The 23,158-nt window shown below is 37.2% G+C and overlaps 1 protein-coding gene across 9 annotated transcripts; it reads right to left on the bottom strand.

The window, feature by feature from the left end:
- Positions 1 to 11,042: 11,042 nt before the first annotated feature.
- Positions 11,043 to 16,852, bottom strand: LOC119746062. 9 transcript variants are annotated; one of them, XM_038222835.1, is made up of 5 exons: positions 16,776 to 16,852; positions 14,398 to 14,604; positions 13,503 to 13,711; positions 12,434 to 12,624; positions 11,043 to 11,840 (listed from the first exon to the last, which is right to left on the bottom strand). In XM_038222835.1, the coding sequence occupies exons 4-5, from the start codon at positions 12,464 to 12,466 to the stop codon at positions 11,415 to 11,417; spliced, it is 459 nt and encodes a 152-aa protein (XP_038078763.1). In that variant the 5' UTR covers positions 12,467 to 12,624; positions 13,503 to 13,711; positions 14,398 to 14,604; positions 16,776 to 16,852; the 3' UTR covers positions 11,043 to 11,414. The 9 variants fall into 9 exon arrangements, 8 of the variants coding, with proteins under 8 accessions (XP_038078763.1, XP_038078762.1, XP_038078764.1 ...); XM_038222834.1 differs by lacking the exon at positions 16,776 to 16,852 and adding an exon at positions 16,532 to 16,597; XM_038222836.1 differs by lacking the exon at positions 16,776 to 16,852 and adding an exon at positions 16,422 to 16,525.
- Positions 16,853 to 23,158: the final 6,306 nt, after the last annotated feature.

Below are 23,158 nucleotides of genomic sequence, written 5' to 3'. Positions count from 1 at the left end.
AGGTCTGGAAAGGATTAATATTAAACAAAAGGGATAACTTTGCCCAGACGAAGGTAAATAGCTTTAGAGACAATCTTGTAATCTACGTTGAGTAACCAAATTAGTCTTTTTTTCTGAGGATTCAGCTGATCTCCAGCTTTTTCAAGCAAAGTTATCATACTTCTGTGTTTGAAAGTTGGCGAGATGTTATCGTCAAAAGATCTATGATACACTTTCATAAGATCTAGTCTGAGCCTAAAAGATCCCAAAATTGAACGTAGAATTCTTTGGGCAAGTCATCATCTCCCGGCGTTTTATTAGTCTGCATACTTCATAAGTGGGAGAATCATGGCAGTAGAGTTACTTATGTTTGCCCCTGAAACTAGGAATTATGTTTTCATAATTAAGAAAGAAGAAATAATTGTCTCGAAAGATGGGGGGGGGGGGGGGGGGGGGGCTCGTGCCATATTTTCTATGGGGAGCGCTGATAAAATCCTACAATCAGGCACACTATACATGTTGTAGGCCTATTAACTAAAAGTGTACAAATGCACCCTTCTCATTTAGGGGGAGACCGTTCCCCTGTACATCAAATTCTTACACTTTGCTAGTGCTTTTTTTTTTGTATGGCATTTTTTGGGGGGGGGGCTAGCCAAATTTTTGCCCCCCCCCCCCCCCCGGTAGAACCGCCACTGCTTTCATTTATGTTTGCTGTAAATTGAAATTTTAATTAATACTGAATTTGTATAGATCTATTATTTCATTCTATTACTTGTCAAGTGCCCAGAGTGAAACACCAGAGGTAAAACTCTATGAGGTAAAAACTCTGGAAAACCTTGTGGCCGATCCCTTATACATTAACTTTAATACTTACATACTCCGAGTTTCTCCTCTTCTTTTAAATTAAAATATACGATGTATTGTGGTCATTATGAAAATTACTGACCTAGCGACGTGGTGAACACAGGCTAGAATGGCCATACTACAGCCACACACGCCCTTAATTTACTCGATTACGTCCTCAATGACATTCTATTCAAATTTAACCTATTCTTTATCATGATCACTCAAGGGAATGTACATGTACATGTACATCATTGGCATTTGCATTAGTTTTCAGAAATGAACTACTTGAGGGGTTAGTATAATATATCAAATTATTGTTACACTGACATGTCTGAAGTTTTGTGTTGGAAATTGCTGGAAAAACTAAGAAAAACAAAAATGTTTGAGTATTCTGGTTCCCTGACTCCACTGAAGATTAAATGGATTAATTTATAGATGCCGGAAAATTGTACGATTAGGGAACCAGTCTAGCTGGCCTGCACCTATTCAGAACATGCAACCAATAGCAAACAAAATTTGAGCTGAAAAAAAAATTGTACATTTGGAGCAGTAGTTGAAAAACAGTTAGGTTTTTCCAACGGTGGTCAGCCGACCACCGTTGGAAATGTATACAAAATTACCATTTTCTTGAAAGTGACTTCACACCAGGTGCCATAATTTTACAGGATGCTTTAGACTGTCATTTACCAACATCCTGTTGTGTATTTCGTAAAAACTTGGTACCCACAAAAAAGTGTGAAATTATGCTTAGTCCAATGGTATGGACTGCTGACTTGAAATCTGAAGGTTGTGGGTTCAATTCCAGGGTGGGAATTTTAGATTTTAAAATGTTATTACTTTTTTGGGTAAATTAAAACATTATAGTTAATTTCGTAACCTTTAAAAATTGTGAAATTACACTTAGTCCAATGGTATGGACTACTGACTCGAAATCTGAAGGTTGTCGGTTCAAATCCAGGGTGGAAATTTTAGATTTTAAAATTTTATGTCTTTTTGGGTAAATTTACATTTTATAGTTAATTTCGTAACCACAAAAAAGTGTGAAATTATGCTTAGTCCAATGGTATGGACTGCTGACTCTAAATCTGAAGGTTGCGGGTTCAAATCCAGGTTGGAAATTTTAGATTTTATTTATTTTTGGGTAAATTGAAACTTCATAGTTAATTTCGTAACATTTAAAAATTGTGAAATTACACTTAGTCCAATGGTATGGACTACTGACTCGAAATCTGAAGGTTGTGGGTTCAATTCCAGGGTGGGAATTTTAGATTTTAAAATTTATTACTTTTTGGGGTAAATTAAAACATTATAGTTAATTTCGTAACCTTTAAAAATCGTGAAATTACACTTAGTCCAATGGTATGGACTACTGACTCGAAATCTGAAGGTTGTGGGTTCAAATCCAGGGTGGAAATTTGAGATTTTGAAATTTTATGTCTTTTTGGGTAAATTTACATTTTATAGTTAATTTCGTAACCACTAAAAAGTGTGAAATTATGCTTAGTCCAATGGTATGGACTACTGACTCGAAATCTGAAGGTTGTGGGTTCAAATCCAGGGTGGAAATTTTAGATTTTAAAATGTTATGTCTTTTATGGTAAATTTAAATTTTATAGTTAATTTCGTAACCACAAAAAAGTGTGAAATCATGCTTAGTCCAATGGTATGGACTACTGACTCGAAATCTGAAGGTTGTGGGTTCAATTCCAGGGTGGGAATTTTAGATTTTAAAATTTTATTACTTTTTGGGGTAAATTAAAACATTATAGTTAATTTCGTAACCTTTAAAAATCGTGAAATTACACTTAGTCCAATGGTATGGACTACTCACTCGAAATCTGAAGGTTGTGGGTTCAATTCCAGGGTGGGGATTTTAAAATTTTATTACTTTTTTGGGTAAATTAAATCATTATAGTTAATTTCGTAACCTTTAAAAATTGTGAAATTACACTGAGTCCAATGGTATGGACTACTGACTCTAAATCTGAAGGTTGTGGGTTCAAATCCAAGGTGGAAATTTGAGATTTTAAAATTTTATGTCTTTTTGGGTAAATTTAAACTTCATAGTTAATTTCGTAACAACAAAAAAGTGTGAAATCATGCTTAGTCCAATGGTATGGACTGCCGACTCTAAATCTGAAGGTTGCGGGTTCAAATCCAGGTTGGAAATTTTAGATTTTAGATTTTATTTATTTTTGGGTAAATTGAAACTTCATAGTTAATATCGTAACATTTAAAAATTGTGAAATTACACTTAGTCCAATGGTATGGACTACTGACTCTAAATCTGAAGGTTGTGGGTTCAATTCCAGGGTGGGAATTTTAGATTTTAAAATTTTATTACTTTTTTGGGTAAATTAAAACATTATAGTTAATTTCGTAACCTTTAAAAATCGTGAAATTACACTTAGTCCAATGGTATGGACTACTGACTCGAAATCTGAAGGTTGCGGGTTCAATTCCAGGGGGGGAATTTTAGATTTTAAAATTTAGTTCTTTTTGGGTAAATTTAAACTTGATAGTTAATTTTGTAACCACTAAAAAATGTGAAATTATGCTTAGTCCAATGGTACGGACGGCTGACTTGAAATCTGAAGGTTGTGGGTTCAAATCCAGGGGTGGAGTTTTGGTTTTAAAATTTTATTACTTTTTTGGGTAAATTAAATCATTATAGTTAATTTCGTAACCTTTAAAAATTGTGAAATTACACTTAGTCCAATGGTATGGACTACTGACTCTAAATCTGAAGGTTGTCGGTTCAAATCCAGGGTGGAAATTTTAGATTTTAAAATTTTATGTCTTTTTGGGTAAATTTACATTTTATAGTTAATTTCGTAACCACAAAAAAGTGTGAAATTATGCTTAGTCCAATGGTATGGACTACTGACTCTAAATCTGAAGGTTGTGGGTTCAAATCCAGGGTGGAAGTTTTAGATTTTAAAATTTTATGTCTTTTAGGGTAAATTTAAATTTTATAGTTAATTTCGTAACCACAAAAAAGTGTGAAATCATGCTTAGTCCAATGGTATGGACTACTGACTCTAAATCTGAAGGTTGTGGGTTCAAATCCAGGGTGGAAATTTTAGATTTTAAAATTTTATGTCTTTTTGGGTAAATTTACATTTTATAGTAAATTTCGTAACCACAAAAAAGTGTGAAATTATGCTTAGTCCAATGGTATGGACTGCTGACTCTAAATCTGAAGGTTGCGGGTTCAAATCCAGGTTGGAAATTTTAGATTTTATTTATTTTTGGGTAAATTGAAACTTCATAGTTAATTTCGTAACATTTAAAAATTGTGAAATTACACTTAGTCCAATGGTATGGACTACTGACTCGAAATCTGAAGGTTGTGGGTTCAATTCCAGGGTGGGAATTGTAGATTTTAAAATTTTATTACTTTTTTGGGTTAATTAAAACATTATAGTTAATTTTGTCACCTTTAAAAATTGTGAAATTACACTTAGTCCAATGGTATGGACTACTGACTTGAAATCTCAAGCTTGTGGGTTCAATTCCAGGGTGGGAATTTTTGATTTTAAAATTTTATTACTTTTTTGGGTAAATTAAAACATTATAGTTAATATCGTAACCTTTAAAAATTGTGAAATTACACTTAGTCCAATGGTATGGACTACTGACTCTAAATCTGAAGGTTGTGGGTTCAAATCCAGGGTGGAAATTTTAGATTTTAAAATTGTATGTCTTTTAGGGTAAATTTAAACTTCATAGTTAATTTCGTAACCACTAAAAAGTGTGAAATTATGCTTAGTCCAATGGTACGGACGGCTGACTTGAAATCTGAAGGTTGTGGGTTCAAATCCAGGGGTGGAGTTTTGGTTTTTGAAATTTTATGTCTTTTGGGGTAAATTGAAACTTAATTCATAGTTAATTTCGTAACATTTAAAAATTGTGAAATTACACTTAGTCCAATGGTATGGACTACTGACTCGAAATCTGAAGGTTGTGGGTTCAATTCCAGGGTGGAAATTTTAGATTTCAAGATTTTATTACTTTTAAGGTCAATTGAAACTTCATAGTTAATTTCGTAACCACTAAAAAGTGTGAAATTATGCTTAGTCCAATGGTATGGACTGCTGACTCTAAATCTGAAGGTTGTGGGTTCAAATCCAGGTTGGAAATTTTAGATTTTAGATTTTATTTATTTTTGGGTAAATTGAAACTTCATAGTTGATTTCGTAACATTTAAAAATTGTGAAATTACACTTAGTCCAATGGTATGGACTACTGACTTGAAATCTGAAGGTTGTGGGTTCAATTCCAGGGTGGGAATTTTAGATTTAAAAATTTTATTACTTTTTTGGGTAAATTAAAACATTATAGTTAATTTCGTGACCTTTAAAAAATGTGAAATTACACTTAGTCCAATGGTATGGACTACTGACTCGAAATCTGAAGGTTGTGGGTTCAAATCCAGGGTGGAAATATTAGATTTTAAAATTTTATGTCTTTTTGGGTAAATTTAAACTTCATAGTTAATTTCGTAACCACTAAAAAATGTGAAATTATGCTTTGTCCAATGGTATGGACTGCTGACTCTAAATCTAAAGGTTGCGGGTTCAAATTCAGGTTGGAAATTTTAGATTTTAGATTTTATTTATTTTTGGGTAAATTGAAACTTCATAGTTAATTTCGTAACATTTAAAAATTGTGAAATTACACTTAGTCCAATGGTATGGACTACTGACTCGAAATCTGAAGGTTGTGGGTTCAATTCCAGGGTGGGAATTTTAGATTTTAAAATTTTATTACTTTTTGGGGTAAATTAAAACATTATAGTTAATTTCGTAACCTTTAAAAATTGTGAAATAACACTTAGTCCAATGGTATGGACTACTGACTCTAAATCTGAAGGTTGTCGGTTCAAATCCAGGGTGGAAATTTTAGATTTTAAAATTTTTTGTCTTTTTGGGTAAATTTAAATTTAATAGTTAATTTCGTACCCACAAAAAAGTGTGAAATTATGCTTAGTCCAATGGTATGGACTGCTGACTGTAAATCTGAAGGTTGCGGGTTCAAATCCAGGTTGGAAATTTTAGATTTTATTTATTTTTGGGTAAATTGAAACTTCATAGTTAATTTCGTAACATTTAAAAATTGTGAAATTACACTTAGACCAATGGTATGGACTACTGACTTGAAATCTGAAGGTTGTGGGTTCAATTCCAGGGTGGGAATTTTAGATTTTAAAATTTTATTACTTTTTTGGGTAAATTAAAACATTATAGTTAATTTCGTAACCTTTAAAAATTGTGAAATTACACTTAGTCCAATGGTGTGGACTACTGACTCGAAATCTGAAGGTTGTGGGTTCAAATCCAGGGTGGACATTTTAGATTTTAAAATTTTATGTCTTTTGGGGTAAATTTAAACTTCATAGTTAATTTCGTAACCTTTAAAAATTGTGAAATTACACTTAGTCCAATGGTATGGACTACTGACTCTAAATCTGAAGGTTGTGGGTTCAAATCCAGGTTGGAAATTTTAGATTTTAGATTTTATTTATTTTTGGGTAAATTGAAACTTCATAGGTAATATCGTAACCTTTAAAAATTGTGAAATTACACTTAGTCCAATGGTATGGACTACTGACTCTAAATCTGAAGGTTGTGGGTTCAAATCCAGAGTGGAAATTTTAGATTTTAAAATTTTATGTCTTTTTGGGTAAATTTAAACTTCATAGTTAATTTCGTAACCACTAAAAAATGTGAAATTATGCTTAGTCCAATGGTATGGACTGCTGACTCTAAATCTGAAGGTTGTGGGTTCAAATCCAGGTTGGAAATTTTTGATTTTAGAATTTTATTACTTTTTGGGGTAAATTAAAACATTATAGTTAATTTCGTAACCTTTAAAAATTGTGAAATAACACTTAGTCCAATGGTATGGACTACTGACTCTAAATCTGAAGGTTGTCGGTTCAAATCCAGGGTGGAAATTTTAGATTTTAAAATTTTATGTCTTTTTGGGTAAATTTAAATTTAATAGTTAATTTCGTACCCACAAAAAAGTGTGAAATTATGCTTAGTCCAATGGTATGGACTGCTGACTGTAAATCTGAAGGTTGCGGGTTCAAATCCAGGTTGGAAATTTTAGATTTTATTTATTTTTGGGTAAATTGAAACTTCATAGTTAATTTCGTAACATTTAAAAATTGTGAAATTACACTTAGTCCAATGGTATGGACTACTGACTCGAAATCTGAAGGTTGTGGGTTCAATTCCAGGGTGGGAATTTTGAATTTTAAAATTTTATTACTTTTTTGGGTAAATTAAAACATTATAGTTCATTTCGTAACCTTTAAAAATTGTGAAATTACACTTAGTCCAATGGTGTGGACTACTGACTCGAAATCTGAAGGTTGTGGGTTCAAATCCAGGGTGGACATTTTAGATTTTAAAATTGTATGTCTTTTGGGGTAAATTTAAACTTCATAGTTAATTTCGTAACCTTTAAAAATTGTGAAATTACACTTAGTCCAATGGTATGGACTACTGACTCTAAATATGAAGGTTGTGGGTTCAAATCCAGGTTGGAAATTTTAGATTTTAGATTTTATTTATTTTTGGGGTAAATTGAAACTTCATAGTTAATATCGTAACCTTTAAAAATTGTGAAATTACACTTAGTCCAATGGTATGGACTACTGACTCTAAATCTGAAGGTTGTGGGTTCAAATCCAGGGTGGAAATTTTAGATTTTAAAATTGTATGTCTTTTAGGGTAAATTTAAACTTCATAGTTAATTTCGTAACCACTAAAAAATGTGAAATTATGCTTAGTCCAATGGTATGGACTGCTGACTCTAAATCTGAAGGTTGTGGGTTCAAATCCAGGTTGGAAATTTTTGATTTTAGAATTTTATTACTTTTTGGGGTAAATTAAAACATTATAGTTAATTTCGTAACCTTTAAAAATTGTGAAATAACACTTAGTCCAATGGTATGGACTACCGACTTGAAATCTGAAGGTTGTCGGTTCAAATCCAGGGTGGAAATTTTAGATTTTAAAATTTTATGTCTTTTTGGGTAAATTTAAATTTAATAGTTAATTTCGTACCCACAAAAAAGTGTGAAATTATGCTTAGTCCAATGGTATGGACTGCTGACTGTAAATCTGAAGGTTGCGGGTTCAAATCCAGGTTGGAAATTTTAGATTTTATTTATTTTTGGGTAAATTGAAACTTCATAGTTAATTTCGTAACATTTAAAAATTGTGAAATTACACTTAGTCCAATGGTATGGACTACTGACTCAAAATCTGAAGGTTGTGGGTTCAATTCCAGGGTGGGAATTTTAGATTTTAAAATTTTATGTCTTTTGGGGTAAATTTAAACTTCATAGTTAATTTCGTAACCTTTAAAAATTGTGAAATTACACTTAGTCCAATGGTATGGACTACTGACTCTAAATCTGAAGGTTGTGGGTTCAAATCCAGGTTGGAAATTTTAGATTTTAGATTTTATTTATTTTTGGGGTAAATTGAAACTTCATAGTTAATATCGTAACCTTTAAAAATTGTGAAATTACAGTTAGTCCAATGGTATGGACTACTGACTCTAAATCTGAAGGTTGTCGGTTCAAATCCAGGGTGGAAATTTTAGATTTTAAAAATTTTTGTCTTTTGGGTAAATTTAAATTTTATAGTTAATTTCGTAACGACAAAAAAGTGTGAAATTATGCTTAGTCCAATGGTATGGACTGCTGACTCTAAATCTGAAGGTTGTGGGTTCAAATTCAAGTTGGAAATTTTAGATTTTATTTATTTTTGGGTAAATTGAAACTTCATAGTTAATTTCGTAACATTTAAAATTGTGAAATTACACTTAGTCCAATGGTATGGACTACTGACTCGAAATCTGAAGGTTGTGGGTTCAATTCCAGGGTGGGAATTTTAGATTTTAAATTTTATTACTTTTTGGGGTAAATTAAAACATTATAGTTAATTTCGTAACCCTTAAAAATTGTGAAATTACACTTAGTCCAATGGTAGGGACTACTGACCCTAACTCTGAAGGTTGTCGGTTCAAATCCAGGGTGGAAATTTTAGATTTTAAAATTTTATGTCTTTTTGGGTAAATTTAAATTTAATAGTTAATTTCGTACCCACAAAAAAGTGTGAAATTATGCTTAGTCCAATGGTATGGACTGCTGACTCTAAATCTGAAGGTTCCGGGTTCAAATCCAGGTTGGAAATTTTAGATTTTATTTATTTTTGGGTAAATTGAAACTTCATAGTTAATTTCGTAACATTTAAAAATTGTGAAATTACACTTAGTCCAATGGTATGGACTACTGACTCGAAATCTGAAGGTTGTGGGTTCAATTCCAGGGTGGGAATTTTACATTTTAAATTTTATTACTTTTTTGGGTAAATTAAAACATTATAGTTAATTTCGTAACCTTTAAAAATTGTGAAATTACACTTAGTCCAATGGTATGGACTACTGACTCGAAATCTGAAGGTTGTGGGTTCAAATCCAGGATGGGAATTTTAGATTTTAAAATTTTATTACTTTTTTGGGTAAATTAAAACATTATAGTTAATTTCGTAACCTTTAAAAATTGTGAACTTACACTTAGTCCAATGGTATGGACTACTGACTCTAAATCTGAAGGTTGTGGGTTCAAATCCAGGGTGGAAATTTTAGATTTTAAAATTGTATGTCTTTTAGGGTAAATTTAAATTTTATAGTTAATTTCATAACCACTAAAAAGTGTGAAATTATGCTTAGTCCAATGGTATGGACTGCCGACTCTAAATCTGAAGGTTGCGGGTTCAAATCCAGGTTGGAAATTTTAGATTTTAGATTTTATTTATTTTTGGGTAAATTGAAACTTCATAGTTAATATCGTAACATTTAAAAATCATGAAATTACACTTAGTCCAATGGTATGGACTACTGACTCGAAATCTGAAGGTTGTGGGTTCAATTCCAGGGTGGGAATTTTAGATTTTAAAATTTTATTACTTTTTTGGGTAAATTAACACATTATAGTTAATTTCGTAACCTTTAAAAAGTGTGAAATTAGGCTTAGTCCAATGGTATGGACTACCGACTCGAAATCTGAAGGTTGCGGGTTCAATTCCAGTGGGGGGAATTTTAGATTTTAAAATTTAGTTCTTTTTGGGTAAATTTAAACTTGATAGTTAATTTTGTAACCACTCAAAAGTGTGAAATTTTGCTTAGTCCAATGGTACGGACAGCTGACTTGAAATCTGAAGGTTGTGGGTTCAAATCCAGGGGTGGAGTTTTGGTTTTTGAAATTTTATGTCTTTTGGGGTAAATTTAACTTCATAGTTAATTTCGTAACCACTAAAAAGTGTGAAATTATGCTTAGTCCAATGGTATGGACTGCTGACTTGAAATCTGAAGGTTGTGGGTTCAAATCCAGGGTGGGAATTTTAGATTTTAAAGTTTTATTTCTTTTGGGTAAATTGAAACTTGATAGTTAATTCCGTAACCACTAAAAAGCATGAAATTATGCTTAGTGCAGTGGTTCAGACTGCTGAAACTAAATCTAAAGGTTGCAGGTTCATTCCCACGCTGGGAATTTTAGATTTCAAAATTTTACTACTTTTTAGGTCAATTGAAACTTTACAGTTAATTTTGTAACCACAAAATAGTGTGAAGTTGTGCTTAATCAAGTAATACGGACTGATGACCCTAAATCTGAACTTCTGAAGGTTGCTGGTTCAAGTCCCACAGTTGGAGTTTTAGATTTTAAAATTTTATTAATTTTGAGGTCAATTGAAATTTATATTTTTTTCAAGTTTGAAACCAGTCCACACTTCTAGTCTAGCAAAAGCCAAAAAGTAAAAAAGCAAATACTTTTAGCTTGAAGCAAATAGTGAAAGCATTTGCTCTCATTTTTATTCATGCAAATAAAAGTTATGCTTAAAATATGTAGTAAAAAAAAAGCAAATGCTAGTTTTTATACATACGACCAAATGTTTCAATGTTAATCATAATTGCATCGTTTATGTTTCAGTAATAGATTTGAGGACCTACATGGATCTGTTTGGGCCTACAACGACGCCCATTCACTGAGCGGATTCGGGATTGCCCATCGAGAACTCGAAAAGATAGGAGAGACCAAGGCCAGTTGCTTTGGTAAAATTTTTCATTCAGGTAAGACAAACTTCCATGAAGACTCAACTCATTAGTTCAACTCCCCCCCCCCCCCCCCAACTAAGCCCTCGGACAACACTGAGTGTACACTGTTTACAAAATATGTCCGGTTTTATTTAGTTAAGTGGCTTTCAGGCTGTTAGTTCTCCCACATTTTAATGGTGGTCCCTCATTTGACATGTTGTCATCAAACGTTCTTTTGTCAAAGCCATCGGGGCAGAATATTTTTGGCATGCTGTTGGAAAGAACCAATTTTCAACTTTTGTTCTTGTGAAAATCCTGTTGCGTGACATCACAGCCTGTGTTGTGATGTGAATGAGTTCTACCTGATTGATAAACGTGACCCGACTCAGAGGTGGCATGTCTTGGTGACAGTCCCTCGCTTGTCAGCTGGTACAGAATGTCATTTGGTGACAAGTGAACGTCCTTATCCAAAGTCAAGGAGTCATGTCCCACAGTATCTCCGGGGTTATCCACGATGTTGCCGACGGCTCCGAATCCTCCTCAGGCGTTATCGTCATGATGACTGTCTGCTCCATGTTCCCAAGGGTGCCCTCCGAGGACGACATCATGGCCATGTGTGAGATGTCCTGTGATTGGTCAGCCAGGTCTGGTACCAAGACTGTAGATTCAGCTGCAGATTCCTCGGGGGCTGATTTGGATAATGCGCAGGCCTGAGCGTACAGCCGTAGCTGTGCTACATGGTGGTGCAGCAGCTGGGTGTGCTCCTCAGACATGTGTTGCAGTAACTCTTGCAAAATGGACTGGTTCTCGCTGTCGTTGGTTAGATGTTTCAAACTGGACGTGTGCATCATGGACAGCTGCTGCTTGAGTGACATGTTTGTGTTGGACAAATACTCAACCTGGAGGGCAAGACGGATGGGCAGAGAAATTATTTGTTTACAGATGGAATGTTAATAGACCAATCCATTAGGCTCTGCCCCATGATGTGTAACCAATCACAACCATGACAGCGCACACCAAAGTCTGACATTTATGCACTTCATGATGTGTGCAGTTGGAGCATGAATGCTTAAGAAGGCACATGTGTTGTTACCCAGTTATTTAGTGCAACTAGAGTTTGAGTGAAACCACGAATCCTCTACACAAGGATAAACGACACATCTGAGCTTGTGTACAAAATGTGTGCAACAATTTGTCTGCATTTATCATAAGCAGCGTCAGCGCATAAAACAACGTAGAACGTGTAGAAAATGTAGAGCAATGACAACAACAGTGCACACCATGATCGCCCACAGCCATGACAGCTGGCATCCTGACAGAAATCTGACCACTGAAAGAACGCAGTCGCATTAGTGTGCCTGCATTAGTTCTGATCAAGGTATGTCCCCCCTCCCACTTTTGAGAAGCGATTGACGCCCTTGGTACCTGTTGCATGCAGGGAACAAGATCCAAACTCATTCTTAGACCAAGACCAGATGGAATGCCCACTCACCTTTGTACGAAGCCTTTCTATAGTACCTTTCATTCTGTGCTCTGTCTGGGCCCACGTGGTCCGCTCCTCCTCAAGAGTCTTCTCCAGACTTTCCTTCTCCTGCAGCAGCAGCGACAAGTTGTGCTCTGTGTAGCAAGTCTCGTCCTCCAAATCCTCTTTGCTTCCTTCATCTGGTATTTCAATAAGGACAACTGTTTACGAGAGGGAAAAGTTGAGTAATTATCCTGAATAATGATTCCTGTAATAATGAAAGTCGGTCATCAAAAGGTCACTCCAGGTGTGGGCTACACAAAGAGGGGAAATGATGGGAGGAGTTTATGGAGTAGAAAGGTCGACATATATGTTGCGCTTGAATGGGACAGATGATATGTAGCGGTAAAAACAGGATACAGGCAAGAAAGTCCAAAGTGATGCAGTGTGTCAAGAACATGTAATTCCTTGTAACTGGGTGCAAGCAATCACTCACTTTTTCAAACCGTATTCCTAACATTAGGTGGGCAAGGTGAAGGACAAATGCCAATATTTAATTAATTGTTGAAGTCAGCTCTCAAAATGTACTGCCACCCTGACTTATTAGATTTTTTTTGTTGCTTAGAACCTTCCTGAATCCTCCAAAATTCAATCAACTTAAATAACGCCAATGGCACACCCTTTGCACCTTGTAATTTCAATTTGTAAAATCCACTGTCAATATTGGCCCTCATCCACCCCAACCCCCTAAAAAAATGCTGAACTTTTGGTTGTTGTTTTATTTATTTTATTGACCAAACAAGTGCAGGAGTGAAGACAACTGTATTAAACATGCTGTTGTCTACCCATTCCCTTCTTCCATATGGATTCACGATATATCAATTGAAAACAAAGTGGGGGGGGGGGAAGATATATCAATTGAAAACAAAGTGGGGGGGGGGGGGGAGAGAGTTCTTCCTTGCATCAAATGCCTCCCCCTTGGCTTTTTGGTCAGCTTCTTCTAATTATCCTTCACTGCTGGTGGCATTATCCACCTTAACCTCTGCGTAGATGCTGAAGGATTCTTGGAGGGTCAGGGTTAATATTCTTACCATCTTACCTTCCCCATTGGCAGTGCTCTGACTCGGATCATTGATGCAGGCATACTGGTACTCGATCTGCGGCTGCTGCCCATCAGTCTGCTCATAGCCCCGGGGATGATGTGTCTGTCTCCGATGGCTGCTGTGACTGGGGGACTATGAGGTGTGTTACCAGGCTGGTACTGTTGGGTGCTGGGTCAGTGTATGTGGTGAAGATCTGGTTGACATCCTGGGTAAAAATGGTGGAGTGCAGTCGTTAAGGTTGATAAAATGAGACTTAAACCTGTAAGGTAGCAAAAGATTCAATTTACGACACAAACATACAGTGATAAAATTAGGTTCACAATTAATTATTTTAAAAGGCACGAAGTTTTGGCATTTGACATAATCCACCCAAATCCTTGTAGAACTACCACACCTGCTCACAAGGTACATAAATTTCAACTGATTAAATTTATTCCATGGTTTTTTTTTTCATGCAGATTGTACAAGGGGACCATTACATCACAGCAACGGCATACTCAGTTGTCTTGAAGCAGCACTGAAACTGTGAAGGTTAAAAATAAGTGCGCTTTCAAACACTTAAACCAAAAAGGTGTGTCTAATCATTCTCAAAAGAATGGATACTTGAGTCAAAACTTTTCGGTAAAAAAAACCCCAGATTTTGTTCAACAAGTTCACTTCATGCTTTTTTTAAACACCCCTCTACAGGGAGTTTATCGAACACTGATATCTGCTAAGAATAACCAGCCCAGGTATCTGTCAATTTCATAAAACTCCCACAAATGCCACTACCTTGTCCTGCTGTCCACTACCTTCAACTTATCTTTATAATTAACCCTAACCCTGCCACATGCAGCACAGTGCGCATCAGTTGGAAAAGTCTGGTGCACTTGGTCTTGTTCCCAAACTCACCCCCAAAGTTGATGCCTTTATCCACGTACTTGACCCTGTACGTAGTGCGCCTTGAGGAGAATCTCCTCAGTGAAGAGACTGTCCTGGGAGCAGAATGGACAGTGCAGATGCGGAGCCTTCATCAAGGAGTGGCTACACACCCCTGTCTGTGCATTGTATGGGCGTCCAGTCTGCCTCAGCGCCTTTCGTCTGCACTGATGGATGCGCCTACAGTTGCGAAAAAAAAAACAATTGAGAAAAACTGTCAAGTTAACATGTATGATGTCAAAAAAATGTTATAAAATGGCTACGCCAATGAAATCAGTAGAAATCTCATTTTCTACTCAAATCCAAATCTTCACAGCAGTTTTCAAAGTGGCAGTTCATAAAAACCAGGCATAAAACATTTAACAAAGAAACCACTCGCAGATGGGATCTCTTTTGAGGCGGTGGAAGAGGTTTTAGAAGGCTTTCTTGGAGAGCCAACAGTCACCTCGGAAAGAATGTTGCAACCTGACGCTACTTCTGCAGTTGTGTACAAAGTCTATGGAGAGTCAAGAATTTTTGTAAGTATTTCCTAACAAAATTGGAAATGTTTCTCAGTCCAAGATTCATGTCTTATCAATATATCATCATTTTTGCAATTACTGACCTTCATTGAGATGATATACGAAGGAAAAAGCAGCGTTAGGTTGCAACATTCCGTCACCTCTGATGCTGAACCAACACGAGGTAGTGATGTAGAAAAACATTGGCCATTTTTTGCGCACTTAGTACTTGGACCAATTTTTTTCTTGCATAAACTAAATTCTACACAGTTGTGGACTTTAACATTGAAAGAATGACTAATATTAACTACATAGAAAAATAATTTGAACAATATCGAACGTCAAGGAAGCACCAAGAACGTCATCGTCTGCAGATGAGTGAAATTGGCTGCCACGAAAGTCTCCATTGTGTCCTACTTCTTAAACCAATGTGGATTTGTCATCCGACATTGTTATTAAATGCGCGTTTGTTTATATATGAAATAAATGAATTTCTTTCCATTTTGGTAAAAACAACTGCATGCATAATATTTAAAATCATATCATAATTGAAAATAGGAGGTAAATAAAATAAATCCACAAATATTATAATATACTTTTGTCGAAAGCTAAGAAGCTTAGTTAAATCCTATGCACGGAAAGAGTTCCGAGAATGTTTTGCTGAAAATCATCCGTGTGCCAATTACATAACATTTTACAAATGTATACAGATTCTTCCAAAATAGAAACATTTGCAATATAACTTTAGTATGCCGTTGCTATATTTTTAAAGTTTAGTCGGACTCCCTATTATCGCAGCATCCCTATTATTGCGGAATGGGAAATTTCTCTTTTTGTGTTGCCTAAACTCCTTCAAGTGGCGATTTTTATCCAGTTCACCAGGCATTAAGGACTTTCTGCCGAGTTGTATAAAAAGGATGATTAAAAAATGTTGTGTCTTTCTAGTTTTGTTTTGACTACTTTAGGTATCTTAATTATTTGTGAGTTGTTGCTTCACCACTGTAGCGAACCAGGTTGGCAGTGAAATGCAGTAATAATAGGTGAGCTACAGTGACGCTGTGTTTAATCAATTTAAATTTTTCGGCAGTCTTTTTTTATTATTCTTTACTTCGTGTGAAACAAATATCAACCTCATTTATATTTCATAGGTAAAAATACTGTCCAAAGTATCTCAACAGTTTTTAGACAAAAGTCTGTTAATAATTATTTCTATTGGCAAAGTTATAGCCACAAAAAACATTTCATTTAGTGTTTACTTATACATATGCACCCGTCACTGGAAACATTTAAGCATATAGCTCCCTCCAGCATTCGAAGTAGAATTCAATATTTTGTGTCGCTCCTGTACGGTGGGGTTCAACACTGCTATATTATGACTTTTTTATTAGTATAGATATAGGCCTAGTTTGATGCTCCCGGGGATTTGTAAAATGTCCAACATAATATTTGCACATAGCCCCTCTCTAGCTCTATTGACGCTCCTTCGACTTTCATTACCTTGGTGAAGAGCAACTCAAACTGGTCAAGGGGAAAAACTGGAAAACTAGTGTTCAGCGTAAACAGCTTATTTATTTCCCTTAAAGCCATTTCTCCCTGTGGAAACTTACTTGAGTTGCGTAAACAGCGCCGGCCTAGCCCTCCAGAAAAAAAGAAAACATGGGTTTAAAGAGTTTTTTAAAAATTCGATTCATTCCCAGCTGCGGCTTCGTCTACTATAAAAATTTAAGAAGATTGTGAAATTTCCACACAGCTACCCAGAAAGCGTGAGTTGTCAAATAATAATAGACAAATAAATATTGTTGAGCTTCCGTTATGGAAGACGTATGCGTCTCGTTAAAAAAAAAAGGATACCAGTTCAATATATGAAGCTGAAGCAGTAGGGACCTGCGATGGAGGCCGATGTTTCGAAAGAGCTTGCATGCCAATCGAACGACACATGAGGGCAGCATTCAACAACATAAACACGCGACTGTAAATCTGGCGCTATCTTCCGAGTGGCCGAAACCTGTTGCCTGTGTCACTTTCTTGGTCAGTATCAGTAGATAATTTTATCTAACCATTTAATAAATGATAACATTAATTTAGTTGTTTATATTAGCTATTGGTGAAATCTGCATTATTTTATTTAGTGAAACTGAAACGTACTGCAAAAAGTGGCCATATCGGACATGATACTTTGAGTTTGATAGACGTACTGCGTTTATTATTTGTATTCAATAGCGTGGTATCTCATTCGTGAAAAGTTTGAGATGCTTAATTAACAATAACAATTAACATTAAAGGAAAGATTCCCATATCTGGCCATCACTTGCCACCCTGTGCACAAACCCTTTGAGACTGGTCTGAAAATTTTTAAGTGTTTTCTCAGTTGAGTTAGCTGGAGTTACCCAGCACCTAGTCCGAGTAACTTGGACCCAACTTATCGCCTTTTTTAACATTTGGACATGGTCTGGCTAGTAAGGTCCAAGCTAATACCGAGACCTAGACAACACAGTCCCAAAAACCAACATTTTCCAACAAAAAACATCAGAAATTTTCCGTTCAATTCTGAAGACCCCCTCTGCCTAGGTTGTCGTCGTCGTGCTCACGTTCAAAACTGCATGATAATGGCGTCTGACCTCGACCTCATGCAAATGTCGTGACGACACGGCAGATTCCCCTGCGCCGCGCCGACGACTGTTTCCTGATGTAGAGTGCTGTGTAAGTTCGCGGTACGCCTAGGAGTCGTGCTGGCTAGCCAGGCGCATGGCTGGCGCTCTACATCAGGAAACAGTCGTCGGCGCGGCGCAGGGGAATCTGCCGTGCATGCAGTGCATTATGCGCAAGCGCGCCGTCCCGACATTTGCATGAGGTCGAGGTCAGACGCCATGCAGTTTTGAACGTCAGCACAACAACGACAACCTAGGCAGAGGGGGTCTTCAGAATTGAACGGAAAATTTCCCTTTTTTTCGGATCGTAAGTAAACTTAAGTACAACCATCTTAATCATCTATGTCTACTTGTACCTCAGGTGACATATCTAGTAATTTGGAGGCCGTTTTGAAGGCGAAATCTGATGTTTTTTGTTGGAAAATGTTGGTTTTTGGGACTGTGTTGTCTAGGTCTCGGTATTAGCTTGGACCTTACTATCGCCAGACCATGTCCAAATGTTAAAAAAGGCGATAAGTTGGGTCCAAGTTACTCGGACTACCCAGCACCCAATTGGGTATCATTGGGTTGTCATCTAGATGACAACCCAATGATAAAATTTAGGGCTGGGTAACTCCAGCTACAGTTGAGTTAATACTTCGGCCATCGTGAAGTGCAGGGCCCGGTTCCTATAACTTGGGGAACAAAATCCACTTAAAAATTATTTGACCTACCATAATAGTTTGCAACATTCTCAATAAACAGGTTTGTCATAGATAGAGGGCAGGGTTTTGATTATTTGAGGGAAATTTGGGGGTAAAATGACAATGACGGCGCGGCGACAACATGCGACCCGAAAATTAAGATGGCAATCACCGCGCGATGTTCCGTGAGCATGCAAGGCGCGCTGAATCCCAAGGTACAAACCGCGCAGGAAAACCGTGATTTCTACCCCAAGAATCTGTTCAAAATTGTAAAATGGGTGTTATTAGAATTGAGAAAAGGCTGCTTTTGATTGTAAAGGTGAGTTTTGAGCAATAAAAAACATTTTCGATTCTAATTTGATCAAAACAAAACGGGGGCCCTACACTTCACGATTGCCGTAATTTTTCCCTTAAATGACCTATCAGCCATCAGAAAATGATATGTCCTAAAAAGTCAAAATTAGCAGGGACAAATTTTGACCCCTCCCCCTAGATATCCCACTGGTCATGGCTTTCAATAGTATACAACTGCTTTATGTGCAGTTTCTTTATATTTCCAGTGTGTTTTTGGTCCAACGTAATAACACCAAAATGGATGAGAAGCAGGGACCAACTTCTGATGATGTCCCAACTGGGGAGGTAACGTCAACCACAGTTACAGAGGGTGATGTTGTCAAGATGCCCACAGATGTGGCCATCACTATGGATGCTATTCCCAATGAAGATGAGGACAAATCCAAAGGTGACTTGTTATTCTTTTACTTGGTGAAGACGTTTGCTCCTTTGCCAGGTCAGCTACAAAAGTGTAATCCCATTCATGTGATTTTGTCCATTCTTGCTTATTGGAAACTTAATACTTTAACCCAGTGAAATTAATTTTGTTGCAAAATAGTTTTGTTGCTTTCCAGGTAATTTTTTTAAATTGGGGATATGAGGGTTCAATTTCATTAAAAAAAAATGCACCTTTACTTGGTACTTGGTGGTTATCCTGAATACTCCACGTGGAAGTCTAGCAAGGAGGCCTTGGGGAAGTGGAACTAAATTAAATCCTTAAAGGTGTTGTGGTTTGGGGCGTCTGTGGTGTCTTGAGGGAGCTTGTTCCACTTCCGGATAGTTCGGGGTAGGAATAACTGCATATAGATGTCTGTCCTTGCTGCAATTTCTGTGAACTGGTGGTTGTGAATTCTACGAGCCGGTGCTGGTTTGGGGACTATGGATGATGAGTTAATGTGAACTATGTTGTGTATTATTTTAGTAGGTAAGTTGGTTAACTTTCCTTCTCTCTTCCAGTGAAGACCAGCCTAGGGTTGTCAACATGTCGGTCACACTGCTCAGTCTGGAATAATCTCGCATTACGAAACGAGCAGCCCTCATCAGTTGCACTTTTTCCAGGGATGTTATGTTCTTAGCTATGTGAGGGTTCCAAGCAATGCTGCCATATTCTAGGTGTGGTCTGACTACTGCTAAGTACAGCTTTTCTTTGACTGGTCTGGATGCAGAATGAAAATTTATTTTGATGAAGCTCAATATACGACTTGCTTTGGAAGTGGCATGTATGCTGTTTGGTGATTCCAACTTAGGTTATTCTGAATGATTATTCCCAAATATGTGATGTTGGTTTTCTCTACGAGTACGAGGTTGGATCCTAACATGGTGTAGTTAGTTTTGCTGGGGCCCGCTTCCCGGAGATTCGCATGATGTTACATTTGCTGGAGTTAAATTTCATTCCCCAGGTTTGCGCCCAGTGAGCCAAGTTGTTCAGGTCTTTTTGGAACATCAGTTCATCAGTTGATGAGCAGATCTTCCAATATAACAGGCAGTCGTCAGCGAAAAGGCGAGTTGTGCCAGTCACTGATTTGCTAATGTCATCGATGAAAAGTAAAAACCGATGGGGGCCAAGCACGGTGCCTTGTGGTACGCCACTGTCGACACTTTGCCATTTCAAAGATTTTCCATTTACCACAACTCATTGTGACCTGTTGGTTAAGAATTCCCTGATCCATCTCTGTGTTTTTCCCCTTATCCCGTAGTAGTCTAATGTTTGGACCAGTTTTTGATGAGAAACTATGTCGAATGCTTTGGAGAAGTCAAGTACTGCCATGTCTGTGGTGATTTGATTATTGTAATTGTAGGAGATGTCATCCAGAGTTGTTACGAGTTGGGATTTGCAGGACAGGCCTTTACGAAAAGCATGTTGGTTTTCGTTCAGGATGTCGTGTTCCTGGAGGTGTTTCATTTATTGGCTATCAATGATGTGCTCTAATAACTTAAAGCAAACAGAGGTCAACGACACAGGTCTGTAGTTTGCCGGGTCTGCACGAGAGCCTTTCTTAAAAATGGGTGTTACGTTGGCTTTCTTCTAGTCAGATGGTAGAGAACCCAGCAGGTCAAGTGATTGTTGGAATATGAATGCGAGTACTGGGGCAACTTCATTGGCAGCTAGTTTCAAGTTGAGCGACGTCAGTAACTAGAGGACTCCGCTAACAGACACGGTGATGTTTGTCAAGTCTGAGTAGGGACTCGGTGGTAGAACTGGCTGCACATCGGTGTCATCCCTGGTGAAAACACTACAGAATTGGTCTTGTAGGGTTTCAGCTTTTTCTTGGTCAGATGTGATATTTTTCCCGTTGAGTTTTAGAACCTGAACCCCTGTGTTGTCTTTACGAGTGCTGTTTACGTAGCGCCAACATTTCTGGGGGTTAGCTGTAGATGTAGTTTCTTGTAAATGTGTGCGTTTAGCCCTTCGGATTTCGCTGTTCACTTGCTTTTGGGTCATTCCACCGGGTTGGGAAGCAGTGCATGTTACATCCATATATTTGGTTATATTATTAAAAGTATCAATGCATTCTAAACAATTGCTCAATTTGATATTTGTCTTAAGGTGTTTCAATACTTAAGAAAGTTTGAAATCATTTGAAAGTACTTTGACAAAAATATAAGCAAAAATGTTATATTTGGACGTAATATTGACACCGTGTCAGTGTTACATCCAAATATTCTTTGTTTCCCATTTTTTACACGTATGTAAAATATTACCCAAACTGACATTGCATATTTACAACTGGACACCTAAGCACCAAGAAAAGCTTTTGTTTTGGTATAGTCAGGTTTCAAATATAGCAGAAACAATACCTCTAGTGTGGATGTAACGGTGTAAAAATCACGCAATGGAAGTGTGACATTGGGTTTTACACCGTGTCAATGTTACATCCACACAACCAAGCTATCATTTCTGCTCCATTTGATACCTGACTACCGTAACAAAATTTTTTTTTATTGTGTTGCATGTATAGTAAGAAGTTAGCAAAGTGAATTTGTGTGATGTTTCGCAGAAATTTAAAAAAAAGGTACAAATGTCATATTTGGACGTAACACTTACATGGTGTCAATGTTACATCCAAAATGACATTTTTTTGCTCATATTTTTGGCCAAATACATTGAAATGATTTCAAACTTTCTGCAGTCGTGAAACACCCAACAACAAATATTATGTAGAGCAACTGCTAGCAAGGCATTTATGCTTTTGTTAATATGGTCATATGTCACACATTGTTCCCCAACCCGCCGGAATGAGCCTTTTGCAAAAGTTTGAATGTAGACCGCTTGTTACTGCCTTCACATAGCTGCGCTCTTTCTTCCTGCAGCAACAGATTAGGACAGTAGTGAGCCAGGAGGGTCTAGAATGTCCATGGACTGGTTTTTGTGGTACTAATTCGTTAGTTTTCAGCCTGTCCCTAAAAATACTCCAATTTGCCTCAACTGTTCTGGTTTCTGGAGATGACTGCATGAATTCGGTCTTAAGCTCGAGGACAGATTTTTTTCAGCTTGGATTCATCCACATCATTCCACTTAAAGATGGTCCTAGGGGGCTTGACAGAGCGAGGTGCAGTGATGTTTATGTCAGCTAGCACTGTTGCGTGATCGCTAATTCTGGAGATGCTGTAAACATTACAAACCAGAGTTTTACGTGTGGTGAAGAGCAAATCTAAAGCCCTGTCCGCACTGGACTTTTTTTGGTCAAACTAACCGAGACTATGGGTACTTTTCCCATTTTAAGTCCAGTGCGGACAGCCTAGGACGTTTTCCTCTCGGTTACTTTTCCTGAGTCCAGCGGTTACTTTTACTGGCCAACTGCTGCCCAGGAAAACTTCCCACGCGCCCAGGAAAACTGACCATGTCACTTTTCCCGAGACGATAAGTCCAGTGCGGACAGTGCGAGTCGGTAAAAGCGGCTCAGGAAAGCGTACATCAGACAGAGACCGCACGAACCTACACGTGCAGTGGCGGAACATTTTGTAGAAACACGCTGCGGTGTATCATCAAGTCCGAGCGGTAAAATCTCGTTAAAATATATATTTCAACGGACAAATACATACACAGAGAAGAGAGATCATGTTCTGAGAATTAATTTGCGGAAACTATCTCTCTCTCTACCGATGTATGTTATTTTCTACGATCCAAATTCGTCCTGATACGATGCACGGAACATCATGGTCCGGTACCGTACGTAGGCCGTAGTCACTGGTTCCTGGCCCACATCATAGCTTCGATTCTGTAAGCATGCGATGGGAACCAACGAATACTGATGGCACTGCTGCCGCACGGAACATCGTACAGCGGCATGGCTTCGACGACGTGCATCACAAATGCGTCAGAATTATAGGCCTTTTCGTCAAGATTTAGCGTGTCAAGATGAAATTATATCGTGTAAACGATTATGTTGTGCATGCAAATGGCGTGTGTAATATTATTGTGCGTATCGGCGGCTGAAAATGTGATCGGCAATTTTTTTTCTGTGTACGGTGAGTCATTATACTGACACTGTGACAGCTCGGTTACTTCTCCCACGCGGTCTGGGTAAATTTTCCCGTGTCGAAAGTCCGAGTGCGGACAGTGGTCACA

The sequence above is a fragment of the Patiria miniata genome, unplaced genomic scaffold, assembly GCF_015706575.1.
Source record: "Patiria miniata isolate m_02_andy unplaced genomic scaffold, ASM1570657v1 HiC_scaffold_7, whole genome shotgun sequence".
NCBI classification, from domain to species: domain Eukaryota; kingdom Metazoa; phylum Echinodermata; class Asteroidea; order Valvatida; family Asterinidae; genus Patiria; species Patiria miniata.
The sequence above is the reverse complement of the archived record's forward strand: the minus strand, read 5'-3'. Positions and strand labels throughout refer to the sequence as shown.